Source organism: Anopheles bellator, chromosome 2 (genome assembly GCF_943735745.2).
Source record: "Anopheles bellator chromosome 2, idAnoBellAS_SP24_06.2, whole genome shotgun sequence".
In the NCBI taxonomy this organism is placed as follows: domain Eukaryota; kingdom Metazoa; phylum Arthropoda; class Insecta; order Diptera; family Culicidae; genus Anopheles; species Anopheles bellator.
The window spans coordinates 37,530,901-37,548,055 of NC_071286.1; the positions used below are offsets into that span (position 1 = coordinate 37,530,901).

The window sequence follows — 17,155 nt, forward strand, 5'->3', positions numbered from 1 at the left end:
GCCCCGAGAGAGAAATACAAATTTTATGCATTCGCCTAGTCGCGGAGGTTTCTGGGTTTTATTTTCGTGTCCGCGCGGTGATTAGTGAGCTGGGAATGGCGCTCTGCGGGGTGCTTTGTGGAAAACTTTCACTTAGACCCCACCCGGGGGGAGACCGAGGGCGTAGTGTTGGAATTGAAAATTACACGCCGACCGACGCCGGTCGGTAGGTCTTTATGGGCGCGGCCGAGAATTTTAGTTGGGCGCGCATGTCCATAAACAATTAGGCCGGCGCTAAACGGAGACGAACCGCGGGCAGTAAAAGTGGTCGTTTGGTGGAATGGCCCCTTGGTGGGGCCCGCTACGTTCTTAAACCCGGCCGGGAAGCGATTTTAGGCCACGAGTCCGACCAAGATGGCCGTGTGAAAAGTGACCTTCAGTTGGCCACCTGGCACCTTCTGGCTGCTGCGTGATGCGGTTCATCGTGAGCGTCGTTTGAACTTGAGCTGATCAGAGCCACCGGGTCGATCAATCATCGTCACCTGGCTCAGCGGGACCGAGTTCGACACCTCTTTGGCAGGCTCGTCCGTAACCGTAAACCTGTTTTGGTGGGTCTGACCAGGCGATTAGCGGTGCGTTTGGTGGTCGCCGAATTTCGGCACAACGGGTGCAACGCACGCGTTAATTAAATGAGGCTCCGAGGGGTCGAGAAAAGCGTGTAACACGTGGGCTGAAAAGTACCGGGCCCGATACATGGATGGCGCTAGTTTTGTTGCATGCTTCACTTTTTCAGTTAGTACCGAGTTCAAAGCTGTTAAAATTTCATGATATTTTACTTATAAGTTTGCGAGTTCAGGCCAAGTTATAGCTTGAAAAGTGTTATAAGGACTCCCTTTCATAAGAAACAAAAAACAAACGTTAGTTTGCTGATTCGATACGTAGCCGTAGAGAGACCGATGGACGTCGTTCGTTTTTCGTTTTGAATGACCTAAAAGTGAAGTTGCGTGAGTTAAACTGACGTTGTAAAGATATCAAAAGATCGTGTTGGCTTCAGATTGCATGGAAATTTGACCCTGAGAAAGGTCCGTTTAAAGTGGGACTAGAAACAAGAACGTGTTGATGATCCTGAGCACTGTTTGGCCATGTTTAAACCCTACAAATCGACATTTTTGCGTCAATATGTGACAATGGACGAAACGTGAATCTCCTACTTCACTCCCGAATAGAAACGATCGAATATCTTGAGAATGGAATCATCATCAACAGTAAATATTATACAGAGTTATTGGAGCGCATTTCAAGGCCGAAATTTCAAAAAAACAGCAGTTAGCCCTGGATAAGGCAATCCTCAAGTGGCCACATGTTGCTTAAGATAATCTTGTTAATTTAGATTAAGTTAAGTATTAAAAAATTTAATAAATTAATAAATGAAGACTTCCTTAAAGTACCCAGCGATAAGAATTTCGCTCGAATGAAGAGATTATCGCTGAATCTGAATCTGAATGCAAAAGATATAGATCGTTCTACAAAAGTGTTATTGAAATGTAAGAGCGTCGCTGAAATAATCTTGTAGCTCTTGATCAAAATTACGTCGGTGAAGAGGGCCAATTTTGAGAAAAGAAAAAATCTGCTTTCTTTCTCGGGCCTTAGGCCCTTTCCAGCCCATGTGCTAATTAGTGACCCGTTCGGCGGCCGAAAGGTCGATCGCGAACAGGTCAGCTCCGGTAGCCGGATTTCGGCCCACTAACAAGGCCCTGCATTCGTTATTCAATTTGCGGGCCCATTTGGCGGACGAAAGCTTCAGCTCTCAGCAGAGGGACACTTTGCGCAACTCGCAGGCTCGGCGTCCGACGAGACCGGCGGCGAAGGTCGAAGGTGCGATCGGTACGGATGCGCGCGCGCCCTGCGAGAGCACGTGGGAAAATCCGCCGTTGGCCGATGGGCTCCGGATTGTCCTCGCACGGTTCGCGGCAGGCCAGAGTGTGGCGCAACACACCTCATACAGCAGCAACATATCTAATTACATTTACAAAGTGGCCGGTGGTGCTCGTTGCGGTCCACATCTTGCGCCCTCGAGCGAGCGACGTTGGGCAATCGGTGTTGGGCTTGGGCCGGACCGGGGACAAGATAATTTCTCCCGAAAAGCTCGACCGAGCTCGATCGGTGTGGCGCATCCTCCGCAATGGTTTGAGACCTTGAGTGGAACTTGGCCACTTTCAGTTTTGCGGGTTGCAATCGGCTTGAAAAGTAAGACCCACGGCCCACGACCGACTGTCCGCCCGATCCGGATATTGAACTATTGAGGCGCCGAGAATGAGGAAGTCCGCCATTGCGCGCCAAGCGCGTTGCCAATTGAAAGTGTTTTTTTCTTTTTCTTTTCGTTGGCCAGACTTCTCTTGGGACTGCGCCCCGCACCCGGTTATTGTTTCGTCGTGGGCTAACCGACCGGAACAACGATCGAAATTGCGCTGGCGCCTGGCCTCACTCTGCGATCCGGCGGGCGATGGGAAATTCCTCCCGAACCACCGCCGGGACACCACGATGGGTGTCCGTCATGGTGGATTGATTTTGAAGAGCGCTCTCTCGCGGATGGCCCCGAACCACTCGGGCCCGTATCAGAACCATGTCCCGCAGCAGCATCCACTCGGGGAGCTCGGTTCAATGATCGGGCAGAACTTCGGTCGAAGGAAAATGTGACGGCCGTGGCGCGACAGAGTGGCGCAAAAAATAAACAACTGGCCAAGGTGACCACCGGAGACCAGCGAAACACGACCCAAGAAAGACGCGACGGAGGAAGCGATGTGTGGATGGAAATCAGCACGAGATATTTTGATGAACCCGGCGCTGAAGCCGCTCTCCGGACCGAAAGGTGCCCTTGAACGCCGTGGGGTCGTGCGTCGTGGCCGGGCCGAGAGATGGCCGAAAATCAGATTAATTTCACAGTGGATTATATCTTCCCGCTCCCCGGGTTCTTCCCGGGGGCTCTGTTCTGTTCTGCTGCCGGGGGTTCTAGAGGGGTCGCGCTTAATCGACCTGGAGCTGGACCTCGAGCTGGACCAGGAATGAGGGCTTAATGAGTGTGATACTGCGACGCAATTCACTGTCCGGTGGACGGTCGCTGCGTACAGCTTAATGACACGCAGGCCATGCTTGACTTATACGTGGCCCCCCTGAGTACATTAGGGCTGTTAATGACCTTCCTGCTGTCTTCCGAGTCTGCCAGTTAAATTCCACCCGCACGAAAGAGTCCAGAGCCAGAAGTTTAACTTATTTCGTAATAGTCGGACTCAGGCGTCCCAAAATGGCGTCTTCACCGTCGTTCTGACGCAAACTCCACAAACAGGCTACAGGATTCCGGGGGGAGGGATAGTGAGCGGCAGGGTCACCAGAAAAGCCAGAGGCCCCTCATAAAACGCTGGACAGCGGTGGGAGCTATAAACTTCGGCCCATTAATGCCCATATTGGCTTATGCTTATTAACTAATTTGCAGCCGACGCGGGCCACGATTCTGGCTTCGGGGCTTCGATTTGCTTATTTATGCGCCGTTCGATGCTGGCTCCGTTAGGAAGCCGGGGATTAGGATCGGTGATGATTGGCTCGTAAAAAGGCAGATCGGCCGTGTGCTCACCACAGCCACCGGGACTTTTGTTGACATAATTTCTGCCACCCCAGAAGAACCCGACGGAGCAGGACTGCAGGCGGTGAGGTGCCGTGGGCGAGGAGGAAAGATGTGTCGCCATAAGAAGCGACAGTGTGACACCACCCAACAGGAACGGGTTGGTGTTGTAGCGCCGCGCAGAAGTCACCGAGTCAGATAATTATCCAAGCATCCGTACATTGTACGGTCCTGGGCACCGGCGAACGGTACCGGCACTTGGCAGACCTCCGGAACCTGTCCCGCTCTCTCTCTCTCTCGCCCTCTCTCTCTCTCGCAGTGGAGAGAGGGAGAATGATAAAATTATTGAATTATTTTAATGAACGGTGATTTATTTTGCTAACTGAGGTCTTCGGTCTTGGGTCGAACCCGACTGCCGAACTGCGGGGTTTCCCTTTTTCGCCTAATGAGTGGGGTCTACGGGACCTCCCCCGGGTTGCCGGGTGGGCGGGTGGGCGGTGGGTTGTTTTTCCTGCCTCGAACCTAATCGCAATAGGTTTCGATTATCAAAAGCTATTAATCAAATTAGCGAGGCTAAAAGAATACGATTTCCGAGTTACGAGATTCCGAGTCGCCAACCATTTCTCAAGGCTTTCTTCCCAAAAAGGGGGCGCCCAAGCCAATTCTACGACTGCGCAGCGATGAACTAGAACACCCTAATTGGGAAGATTTATAGCTGGGGCCCCGGTCCGGGTTCTGGGCGGTAGACCACCGGGGCCGGGTCGATCGATCGAGCGCCGGATAGGATCATTTCTAGCTCGGAACGACCTTGCGATCAGGGACCTCTCGGAAGAATATAATATCTGCGCGGGGAGGACCTCGGCATAATTAATTTTGTTTGGACCGCTTCGGTGACATCGGGGATGAGGCCTAACGGTATCCGGCCGGAGGCAGCGAACGCGATGACTCATACCCAGGCTCCAGGGATCGGCCATCCGTTCTGGATGAAGGATCGCGTGACCGCTAATTAAACTCCAGCACCGCCGGTGACTCCCATGGCAAACATGACAGGCCGTCGACGTAGCGAAGGAGTTTTTCTTCCATTTTCTATTACCGATACCGTCTCGGGTTGCGGTGTCATCGCTCCGGCGTTGCAGTTTTCCGATTCGAGCCGTGATTCGATTCGCTTCCGGATATCGCTGCTACCGTCGGCGAGAACCGCCGGTGTGTCACCGAGGCCGCCTCGGGGGCCGGATTGTGGGCCTGATGATGCTCTCCTGAAGTGCATCATGCTCTCTCCCGGGGTTCCGTTAGGGGGCGCTAAACGGTTTTTTGGTGAGCGTCTTGAGTCCCGCACGGAGTCTGGAACCCATCGGCCCGTTTTTCTCTGGACGTGAAGTTCGTGGAGTTCAGTGACTTCTTCCCAACGACGCTCCGACGAGCGGACTGGGGGACTGGGTCAATTGAAAACCGTTCGTCGGATAATTGCTCATTTGGACATCTCACTTAACTCGCGCACAACATTGTAGCGCCCCGGACCGGCCCCGGCTCGCGGCCGGGGCCGGGGCCGGTTTCGGCAAGGCACTGGCCAAGCTCCTAGGTAGAGCTTCCCACTCTACGCCGTGCCGAGGATCGGTTCCCTTTTTCGATCGTCGAGGGCCCATCGGTCGGCTGCGATCTTTCTCACGCCTCGCGCGCGCGCGCACGGGTCCTCGGAGCGTAGTTGAATCCTAGCGGTGTTTTAACGAGCGGCCCGCGCGTCGTGAAATGGGCAGGCGGAGAGATTTGGGCGAGCAGCATCTCGCGAGGTAATTGGGCTCGAGCAAGTCGTGGACGGGGCCCGTTGGTCGCCACGTTGATTGCCATGACGCACGCGGCGCTGGGCCACACGCCGACCACGCCGGGGCCATCCAGACTCTGACTCGGGATGCGCTTCCGTTGATGAAATGGACGCCGCGCGCTTATGTAACCGGTAGTGGAGGTTTTTGTGGGACATTTCGGGCACCGGAAGACACCGAGTGCGACATCATCCGAGATTGCGTAATTGGCGTACTTGGCCGGTGTGCTGGACACCTTGTTCAATGATTCGTACGGTAACCGAGCGGACTCGCAGGTTAATGTCCCCGAGCTTGGCTCAATCCGGTCCACTAATCAGCCTCTTAAGAGTGTCCCAGACCGTTAGACCGTTAGAAAGACCTTTGCCAATTGTGAGAGCTACAGTGTCCGGTGCAGAACGTTTGTTTCACGTACAAAATGGCATAATTTTCGTGTTTGAATTTATATTTAAGTGACTCAAACGGCAAGAGTTGATTAAAACGAAGTCTACCACGTAATGACTTCAACTGATTTGAATTGTCAGGAAGAAGCATTTTCGATAAATTTCGACAGTAACGTTATCAGAACGCAACACTCAACTATTGAAGACGAATACACATTCGGAATATTTGCCTATCGATCGTAGTAAATCAATTTCTCAGGAATTTTTATGATAAAAAGTTGATTTGGTTTGTTACTGTCGTCAACCTCAGACATTTGATCGAGTCGTTTGGAGAGCATTTGGAGGGCTAATCAAACTTTTTCGAGTGACTTTCGTGCTTTCTGAGCTCTGACAAGTCGAAGTTATCTTTAAAAGCACTACATTGGAGTATAAAATCGAATAAATTTTACTTCAGCAAACCTCGGCTGCTTCTGGCCGCGTCTAGTCGGTGCTATGAACGGCCATCCAAACACTAACTGGTGTTGATGGTTTGAGAGATATAAAGTTATGGGACAGCCAATCTGCTTTACTAATCAACCTACTCAGATTACAATAGAGCCGTGATGCGTCAGAGAGACGGTTGCGTGATGTTAGAACTAGATGACGCACCAGCCTCGGCCACAATAACAACAGCAACGCACGGATTACTAAATCCACCGACCGACCGGTCCGGTTAGCGGCGGGTGTTTTCTTTCAACCGCTTCGATAAGACCGCGGCTGGGCTGCGAAATTTTACGTCAACGTGCCGAGACCGTCCGGTCACGTTTCGGAGCACACGCCTCTAGAACGGCAACGGTCGGCAATGGTCGGCATTACTAGACCACCTTTCACAACGCATCCCATTCCATCGGGGGCCGGAGTGTGAAAACGTTTTAACCAGAATTGGCCGGCGACTGGGTTACTATCATTTAAATACGCGATACGCGAAGTGATGCATAATCGGGGCTGCGAGGCGATAATGCCATTCAAAGCGGCGTGTTTAATATGTACATAATGTAAAAAGTGGGCTAAAGCCCGATAAACGGCACGGAGTCCTGTGGCTTAAGCTGCCATCCGATTTTCTATCCGAGCAAAAGACAACTTTCTTTTATTTCGTAACATTTGGCACGCCTTGTTTTAGGTGTTGTCTCCATCGGGACCACCATCGGGCAAGGATCACGCAGGGCTCTATCAGCGTTCGGCCGGTCCGACGACATTTTAAAATATAACCGGCGGAAAAAAAACCGTTGCGTTTTTCAACCATATTTTCGTCTCCGCCAGCAGTCTGGCGGAATGGCGGAACCTTTCTCTTCGGCTTACATCACGAAAACATCGCGGCGCTGATCGTCGTTAAAGTGCAAAATAAGCATCTTCCCGAACCCGCGGCTCATCCGCATTCGCATGTCGGGGGCCGCAGCATGGCCGGATCGTGTTATGTTGCGGTGTGAACTGGTGGGGGATTATACGCGCGAGGCCACGGGAAGGTCCCCGGTTCCCATGCCCACACGGTTCAGATTCGGTGTGGGCCTCCCATTAATCGCACGCCGGATAAGCCGGAAAAGTCATCCGAAAATTGGATCATCACGGAACCGCAGTGCACCGGGGTCACCGGGAGGGAGAGAGAGAACTCTGGTGTAGGTCGGACCATACAGTGCACAGCACCAACCTTCGCCAGTGAAACGGGGGCTCGTGAATTTGGGACTTGCGGGTTGGCTCACTTTGCATGTGCCCCCGGAATTCGCATAACGATGCCGGCCTATCCAGCCGGCCTAGGAAGATGATATCGATGCCGCTGGGTGTTGAACTAATTATCATTTAGAGAAAGGCCACAGGGAAACCGGCAGCGCAAGTGAGCAAAAGCAAAAGTTGGCCCCGGAAGACGAACGACACGAAGCTGCGCGCCACACAAAAACGGGAAGTAAAGCCCCCCACAGACCCCGTGGGGAGAGTGCGGTGGGTGGCATACAGGCCGCGCGTAGGGTTCCCAATAAAAACGAGGAAAATTTGCACGCAGATCGCAGATCGCAGATTGGGCCACAGGGTCTGACAAGTGGCGCGGCGAAGGCGCACACCGGCGGCAATTGGCGCGTTTACATAATCGGCCGCAGCCAGAGTGCATCGCAAAGTGCATTTGTGAATGTTTCCTTTCTTCTCTTTCTGTCTCGAGATTGCTGATAATGAGCATTGTAGCGATAAAAAGGCCCAGTTGACGGAGGGCACACTTCGCGCGGGACGGCTAGAAACGCGTGCCTAGGTATTCTGTATCCTGGATGCACTTCGCTTTCCTTTTGGAACTATCGGGGATAGTTGTTTCCCTTACGGAAACTACAAGTTAATTTTACGGAGATGGAAAATATGTTCCATTCACATTAAAAAGTAACTATTGGACTAGGTTTCCCGGCCAATGTTTCATATGCTTGAAGAGTGTTTCCATCGTCTCGTGATGGAGAATAGTTCTTGAAAAGCGAATCAAAATGTACATTAGAAATTCGCAGCAATTTTTGTCCAGATATTTTACCACATTTTCCTGAAAATCGAATTCAGGTGCAAGTATCTGTACTAGGGATGACTTAGAAGGTAGTTGGATAGCGTTGAGCCTGATGAACTAGCCGAACGCGTTTATTGATCACATTAATTGAAAAGCTGCACCGATCACTTGGCTGGTGTTTCGTAAGATTGACAGCCCATTAAATGCTGGATAAAAATAAATTCTTTCCAATTATGATTTTTGACGTAGAATAACACTCAAAGCTTGGCGTAGACTATCCGTCTACCGATTAATTGGTTTCTAGTCGAAAGACGTCAGTTCGAACCCTGACCCTGACAGTGCTTTAAGTTTAAGTTAGTGCTTGGTACGGCAACGTGACGGATGATCTACGGACGAGGCCCTGCTAAGGATTTCCTTAAAATGGATTTTTCCCAGCGAATGACGATCTTGGATATGATTTTGGAGGAATTTAGTTTCGATTGATCACATTCTTTTTGTAAGACTGTCTCTAGGTCTAGGCATAAAGTTTTCATCTTTGCTCTAGATGCTTCGTGAAGCTTCCAGTATAGTCTAAAGTAAAGCAGGTCAGCTTTTAAAGTTTAATAAAATTGCACAATTTGCTTCACTCCTTCTTGGAGCTCAAAAAAATCTGAATGTTGTGCTGACAGTTTGTCCAATCTACAGGCGTTTCTGTCCTTCAGATTGCCAAAACGAAACCAACAGTCACACCAAGAAGCAGTGCTCTGTTACAGAACGGTGCTCCACGAGGCCATTTCCTTCTGGCACAAACACAGACCGATACGGACAAACACATAATGATTAAACGAGTGGCCTACATTCTTTCTCACGGGTCGCTATCGGGGACGCTGAAGGATACACGGGGCACAGTACCGCCGCGCACGAAGGGCGGCCGGGCCAAGGGCTCCGGACAATTTGGAGAGCGGGCAAGGGCGATCGAGAGCGATCAATAAATGGTTTCCACCAGAGTGGGGGTGCATTGGCGGACTGCCCGCCCGCTGATTAGTGAACGGAATGCTAATTAAAATAGCTGCGATCGCGTGTGTCGACGGGTGGATGGTAAAATTTGCAGACCCTAGCCCCACGAGTCCCTCGTCCCTTAGCTGGCTCGCGCATCTCCGGACGATCGCAAAAAGGCACACAGACACACACGCAGAAAGCAGGCAGTCTTCGTCCCGGTCCCGGTCCCGGGTTCCGGGACTCCGGTTCGATCCGCGCGAAAAGCTGGAAGCGAAATAATTAATTAGCCCCGTCCGATATCACTTTATCTGCCCTGGACGGCCCTTCGGCGGTAATGATGTGTAATTTTCGTATGGGTTTTACTAGTTGGACGCTAAACCCTAAACCCTCGGGGGTTGCGGCAGGGCAAAACAAGGAACGAAAAAAAAACGCTAAAAGATTGTAATTAAACGCTGCAAGCCCAGAGCCCGGGCGCTCCGTGTGAACGTTACCTCCCGGCTTAATTACGTGAAATGACGATGCAACGGTTTTTACTGCGGCTCGATAGCCTGCCGCGGCCCCCGTTGCAGCTGTACTCGTCGTCGCCGGCGATGGGCTTGGCGTGGCTCTCATCGGGGGTATTAAAATTAGCCGCGATAACCATCAGAGGCCCAGCCAGGTAGGGTACCCTTCCTGATGGGCAGGAGATTAGAACAAATCACAAATGATAATTTTTAATGAACGCCACACGGGGCCCCCATTGTTCCGCGGTGCAACCTGTAACGCCAACTCCCGGCTAATGGCCACTTCGATACTCATTTGAGTTTAAGCTTAAAGCCCGGTCCGTGTTTACCATAACTCATCGCGCCGGGCAGCATAAAAACATATCGCGAGCTGCGCTGCGAGTCAAGGAAATCCAGAAAATGTTACATTTCCGAATCGCCAGGAGCGTGGAGGGGACCGTAATCGAACAACCGTTACCGGAGACGTCGTCGGTGACGGCGACGGCGACGAACCGGTTCCGGTGGGTTTTATTCATGTTTCGTTTTTGTTGTTGTTGCTGTTTTGCTCCCTTCGCTTGCAATCGATTCCACACTTTCGCTGCTGCGGAAACCTGCTGCGGATCGTCCGAAAATTCCTGTTCCCGGCCGACGGGGCCTCCGAAAAACTGGCAACAGCAATCCGCCCGACTCGCGTATCCACCCAGGGGCCGAACGTCACAGGTTCGTCGAGGTTAGTCGAACCGAATTCTTATGCAATTTTCGCAGTTTTTTCTCTCTTTTTTCTGGTTCGGTCACCAAAAAAACATCGAAAGGTTAAAATCTTACAAAAACACGAAAAAAAACATCGAAATCATCGAAAATCATTTCGATCGCCTCGCTTCGACGGTGGCACTTTTCTTGGCACTCCCGATGACAGTAAGGAACCGGCAAAGCAAATCAAAGAGGTCCGGTCCGGTCGGGCCACCGCGAAACCCGCAGGAACCTGCCCCACCCCCCACCCTGCGCAGTGTCCACGGCGACGTCTTCGGGGCGAAACAGCATAAAACAAAATCCTCACGCAAGCCGCACACCAAGCGCGGGCACCGTCGTTCCCCCCAAAGCGAAACTTTTACTTTCAGGTTTACCACGGCCCTGGCCGGGGTGGCCCGACATTTTTTAGTTCGTTTAGTGTTTTCCTCATTTTTTTTGTTGTAGCTGCTGGCCCTCCGCTCGGCACAAGAAACCCGTCTTCGTCTGCGCGTTGCTTTCGGATTGTGCGAAAAATGAAATGCGCGAAGCGAACGGCGCAAAGCAACCTGTTTTTTGGCGCAGCATCGCCATCGCTGGGGCCGGACGAACTAATCGCTAAACACGTTGCAATTATTTCGTGAAGTTGCGTCGTATCCCGGTCCCGGCCGCCTGCAGATACCGGGAGTCTCAGGATGTCGTCGCAGTGCAGCACGACACGCGCGAGCGGACGGTACCCCGGTGGATGAGTGTCGATTCCGTGATCCGGTTCCGAGCGTCTCGGTCAGTGGAGAGCCCACCCCATAAGAGGGCCGGCAGTTGGAGCCACGAATTTTGTTCAGCATATGTACACTCGTGACTGGCGCACCGACCGTGGCACCAATCGCGCATTAAAACGGGTGAATCGCGGAACGAGGAAGCTCCCGACACATGTCAATCCGCGACGGGGTCCGTGCCCAGCAGGAAATAGTAGGTATCGCGGAATGCCTTTAACACCCGATCATCGACCAATACCGTTTCCTCGTCGGCGGTCATCGGACTCTGGGATGTTTTGATCGTTTTTTTTCGTTACAGGAGTCTCAAGATCTGGGATGTGTAGTGGGCAGTCAAAATCGTCACCTTTTGATATCAGTCGTCCAGGGAGCGAATGGTCGCCATAAATTGATGATGATGGTTGAGCTGTTTGACACAGTAATTGTCGATATCATTTTCACGGTATCATCGCCCGATAACGCACACCATTGACGGTCACCGTAGCTCCATGGTTGTCTTCACAAAAATTCATCCCGATGGTCATACACTCGCAAATACCGCTCCGATTGATAACTTTTTGATCGTAAAGATCGTTTGCTGTTGCTTTAATTAAGGGTTTCTTTTGTAGCTTAATACAAACAGTTTTGTTTATATACGCCTCAATTTAACGGAAAATATGCCTCGTTAGACATGATAACGATTGATGAAGTTATTTTGAATGTAAAGCTGAACAACTTCAGGTCGACTTCAGGCCGATCTAATGCCAAGGACATACGAACTGTGGCCAAAACATATCGGGAATTCGCTTATAATGCGAAAAATCTTTCTTTGCTCATCTATGCATCTAATGCATAACTAATCTAATACATCTAAGCCCGAAAAGTTCGTTTTCGGAATAGCCATCAACACATTCTTAGTGATGCAAAAAGCTCACGAGAAAGTTGAACCAAGAATTGTTTCTCCCCAAATGTGGTCTCTTGCGGGAAACCACGATAAACGGACTGGTTCCCATCATTTTTGGGCCGATGATTCCATTTCACTTGGCTCACACTGTATTTCAGTAGCGGCAGTGTGTTTAGTTTCAGAAAGACTGCTCTCCGGCAGCATAGCATAAGCGACGAACCCGTAAAATGAAGCCAAATCATTTCTATATAACTACACTCCCTAATTGACGCCGCACGAGAAGATCGAGACCACGATCTTCGGTGTCGATCTTTTCTCGCCATCTCCTCGGACCGAAAACGAAAGTGATCGGAAAATCAGGTAGCCCAAACGGTTTCACTTTTTCCCATTACTCCACACCAAACGGAGAGGAAAACGTCTATAACGCGCCGGAAAGGCCTTATTTTTGGTCGTTTCGCACAATCAACAACCCGCAGGGGGTGCGCTCGGAACTGGCCGGGTAATGCTTTTCCGCTCCGGGTCGGGGATTTCGGGTGCGCGTCAGTTCGAGCATCGCGTCGAGGAACCCATCCTCGCACCGGTTCACGGCCGATTATCGCGCGAACGATCGATTTCGTCGTTCTGCGCCATCCTGCGCGTGCGCCATTTTGGAAGCACGCGCCCCGGGCCGGCCACATCGGAACAGCGGGCCAAATCGCATAATTCATTCACTTGATCGAGTTTTCGAGTCGAGCTTTTCTGTACGTACTTTTTTTACGTACTTTGATTTCTTTTTTCGCGCCTGCCAGTACGGTCCGCGGTCCGATTGCTAATGCTCGCGCTCGGCCACTCAGGCTGCCGCCGGTGATTTAGCTCTTTTAGTCGCTTCGCTTCGCAACGTTCCTTCTACGCGTGCGCCCGGTGAAATCCAGGTTATTGTTGTAAATTGAACAATTGGAAGGGAAACCAGTAGCCCCAGTCCGCTGATCGGACGTGGTGGGGAACGAAAAAACGGCCAACGCGCACGCATTAGAAGATGGATCGGCGCGTATCTCTTCGATTGATTGAGCTTTTCGTTTTTTGTTTCAACGTCTTTCGCGCCGTCGGGGAACACACGGGCCCGGTGCGGACCCATTAACATGCCCGCGATGCCTGGCTGACCAGTGAGGCTGATCGCCGCGATCCGTATGAGTGACTGATGCGTTGTTTGAATTATTGTACAATTTTCACTCCATCTGCCGTGGCCGCGGATGGGTCCTGGGCTGGCTGCCTACCGCAACATGGGCGGCCGCGGGCGCTTTGGGCCGTGAAAGTAAAAGTTGTTTGCGCTTTCGGCCATTTCTCTTCTCTCCCTGCTCGGTCGCTTGGGCTCGCCGATCTTGGCGGATGACGCTGGCCTGGGCAAATTGTTTTGCCGTTTGCCAGCGGCAGGGAGGGGGCCATGGCGGCCAGGCAATTACAGGCCGTTTGCTGGGAAGGTGCCCTTGAGGGAAGAACGTTTGGGGCCAGCGACAGGAACACACCGATTACGGGATGGCCACGAGGGGCCGAATAAGCATATCGTTTAGGGGCTCTGATTTTCACACAAATCGCCCGATCGAAAGCACGACCAGCACCTGAATCGTGGGAAGCCTGGCCACACAGGAAATCACCTTACGCCGAACTGAACCGCTCCGATCGGCGGCGATCGAGTGCAAATCGAGCGGTTGGCCAATTATGCTGGTACACCGATTTAAAAAGTCGAAAAAGCGGAAATGGATGTTTAGCTGGAGCAGCTTCGCAGGATTCGAGTGTGTCATACAACGGCCAATGATCGCGTTAGCTAAGCGGATCGGCACGGATGTGCCCTAATCCACCGCGGCTTAACCTTTCGCGGGCTTTAAAACGTCGCGCATTGCCTTCTGAAGATGACGGAGGCACTGCGACCCGCCGGTCCAGGTGACGGAGTACCGCTCTTAAAATGCCACCGCCACGCACCGGACCGAAAGTGGCCAACCCCGAGGTTCGTCGCTTGCTCAAGTCTTTCGTATGGTGATTCGCGCGTATTGACGCAGCTTCGCGGTGTGACGATTTTGGGAAGATTAGAGACGCCACACGCACACATACACAGACACACAAGGCGGGGGGTTTTATTGACCAGCCGCGAAGACGGAAAAGAAGACGGTTAGACACAAACAAGAGGATTGCCCAAGCAGCGAGCCGCCTCGAGTGCCATCCATCGATAGAATGGAAAGGCATTTTTCTTGGCCATAAATTAGGAGCTGGCTCGTAAATCGCCACTCTGCGTCAGCTTCACGGGTTCGCTTCACTGTTCAACGGCAGAGCGATCGTGATTGCTGAATTTGGCCACACTTGGCACACTAAACGCTGCCTTGCGACAACAATATTGACAGCGAGGATTCGCGGCGAGTGCGTCAACAAGATCGGAGGGCGTTCTGGAAGCGCTAAGTGAATTATCAATATTTAGCTGTTTTCCGTGAACCGTCTCTCTTTCGGGCGCGCTCGGCAACAGAGGCGCACTCGTCCCGAACCGTCACTCCGCCAGTCGCCATTGTGTAACGTATTTACACTCCCGGGTCCCGGGAGCCCACGTCCCCCCGGGGGGTGTTAATCGTCGGACCACGACGAGCGGCCAGTGTAAACGGTGTGATCCGGTTACTAGCAGTCCGGTCCACGGCACGTACGACCTCGCACCGTCGAGGCCGCACACGAAATTTAGGTTAGCACCCGCGTCCACATCGGCATCAGATCCGCCCGCCCGCACTTGGTATGCAACCCGCGTGGCGCGGGCGGCTCGTGACGGTATGCGCCGGGCCGGGCAGTGTCAAGTGCAAGGCAGTCCGGCGCCGGCACTCCACTAGGATGCCCCCTTGGATGCTTACCGTCTCGTTTGTCTGGGTATCGATTGGGTCCAGCAAACTGGAACATGATTGAAATGTTGATAATTCCTGCCGGCTGCCTCGGCCCCTGGCGCCGACGGGGACGACCCGGACGTGGCCGGGCCATGCTGCTGCTGCTGCTGGGGATGCTGTGAGGGCTGGTGCTGCGTCTGCTGCTGCTGCTGCTGCTGCTGGTGGAGGGCACTGGCCGCATGGGCCGCCGCTAATCCGTACTGCGGTGGTAATGAGTATAAATTGTTGCGATTGCTGCCGGTGCCGTTGCTGCCGTTGGTGCCGGCTGCCAGGCTGCCGCTCGACGCAACCGGCGTCGGTATGTAGCTGAGATGGTGGCCATGCCCGTGGAGCATAGAATGCGCCGGTTGCCCCTGTTGGCCACCGGAACCACCGCCGAGCTGCGTTTGGTGATGATGGTGGTGCAGCGGATAGTGGTGGTGCTGGACGGGAAGGTGCTGATGCTGCTGCTGCTGCTGCTGCTGTTGTTGCTGCTGCTGCTGCTGATGGTGGTGGTGGTAGTGGCCGGTCATTGGCAGCGTCGGTCCGTGGCAGTACTTGTAGATGTTGTTCGTCGAGAGCGACGCCAGCCGGTACTGGTTCAGCGAGGCAGGCTGGTGCTGCAGGTGGTGGTGGGGATGGGTCCGGGGATCGACCGTCACGCGGACAAACCGCCCGGCCAGGACATCGCCCGGTGGCGCCACCGCCGCCGTCGCCAGATCGAGCGGAAGGTTCATCGAGCTTGCGCCATGCGCGTCCGGATGGTTGGCCATCCCGTACGGTCCCGTGGACCGGTTCACACTGTCCACCGAGGCGGACCGCTTCTGGTAGTAGTACGAGCCGATTGGCGGTGGCGGGGCTCGTGTTTTGATCCTTCGGTAGCGCATCTGCTGAGTGCCGCCGGTTCCACTGGCCGCTCCGAGCTTCGGCAGTCCGGACGGTGGTCGCCCTAGGCTGGTCTTTTCCAGCTTCGTCCGCAGTTCCTTCTCGATTTCACCCTCCAGACAGATGATGCTTTCCGGCCCGCTGTCCTTCGGGGTGGCCACCTCGGACGGTGCGCTGCGGCGCGCAATCTGCGTGTGCTGCACCCCATCACGGTCCGTCCGCTGCAGGACGTCGAACGCCGGCGTCGGCTGGGCCGTGGCCAGCTCCGAGTCGGTCGAGATGCGGTCCGGGTCGCTCTCGAAGCCCTCGTCCAGCGAGCGCGTCGGGCTCAGGATCGGCTTCGAGCGGATCTCCTGTTTCTCCATGATGTGTGGCCACACTGCGGGCTCTAACTGCACAATCCAAACAAACACCTCACGCACTCGATCGCTCGATCGCTCGCTCGCTCACTCGATTCCCTTATTTTCACCGGCCAGAGCGAAGTTTTTGTTCACCATCGCTCAATCAAATCACTCGGGGCACCGCAAGAGGCAGTTGTTTCACCGTCAAAACCACGACCACACTTTCGGGCAATCGGACACGGACACACGCGCACACACGCCACGCCGTCGCCAACGCACGCACGGTGCGGATCCCGATTTGCACTTGACGCGAGCGGTCACTTTCCTAAAACATCACTTTCACGCCGCCGCCGATCCTTCGCGTTTCTCTGCGCGCGATGCACTCCTTCGAACCGCCAAATGAGAACTGAGCCGGTGCCGTCGCGGATCGCGGATGGCCGCCGTCCGGAGAGCGAATGGCGATCGTGTGAATCCACTTGACGCGCCGCGCCGGAGCGAGATGCCGCGAGGCCAGGCGACGGGCGTGCGAGTGGGAGCGCGCCCGGTGAAAGGAGATAGCTGAAGATGGGGGCTCACAAGACTGTGGAGAAAGAGGGAGAGAGAGAGTGAGAGAGAGATCGCGCGGAATGCTTGTACCGTGGTGATGAGTTGTGAGCCACGCACCGCCACGCACACTGGGGAAAAGACCGACCAACTTTGAAAAGTGATTTTAGCTACGTTTTCCGAAAATGGATAAGTTTTAGCCTTCCATGTTCCGTAGATTCTGAGTATTCACCTGCCAAATTCGAAGGAGTGATAAAAATTACTCTTTAAAACCAACTTTTATCAGCTACATTCAGGCGATCGTTAGCACAGTTCTGCAACGACAATGTAGCTATATTATTCATCACTGGAAAGGTAATGGATCCTTTCTTGGTAC

The 17,155-nt window shown here is 53.2% G+C and overlaps 1 protein-coding gene across 1 annotated transcript in view; it reads right to left on the reverse strand.

Moving 5' to 3' along the window:
• Window positions 1–16,260, reverse strand: part of LOC131211213 (la-related protein Larp4B) — a 33,813-nt gene extending 17,553 nt beyond the window's left edge. The window contains exon 1 of the mRNA XM_058204610.1: window positions 15,002–16,260. Coding sequence (XP_058060593.1) covers window positions 15,002–16,260 — 1,259 coding nt within the window. The remainder of the gene's footprint in view (window positions 1–15,001) is intronic.
• Window positions 16,261–17,155: the final 895 nt, after the last annotated feature.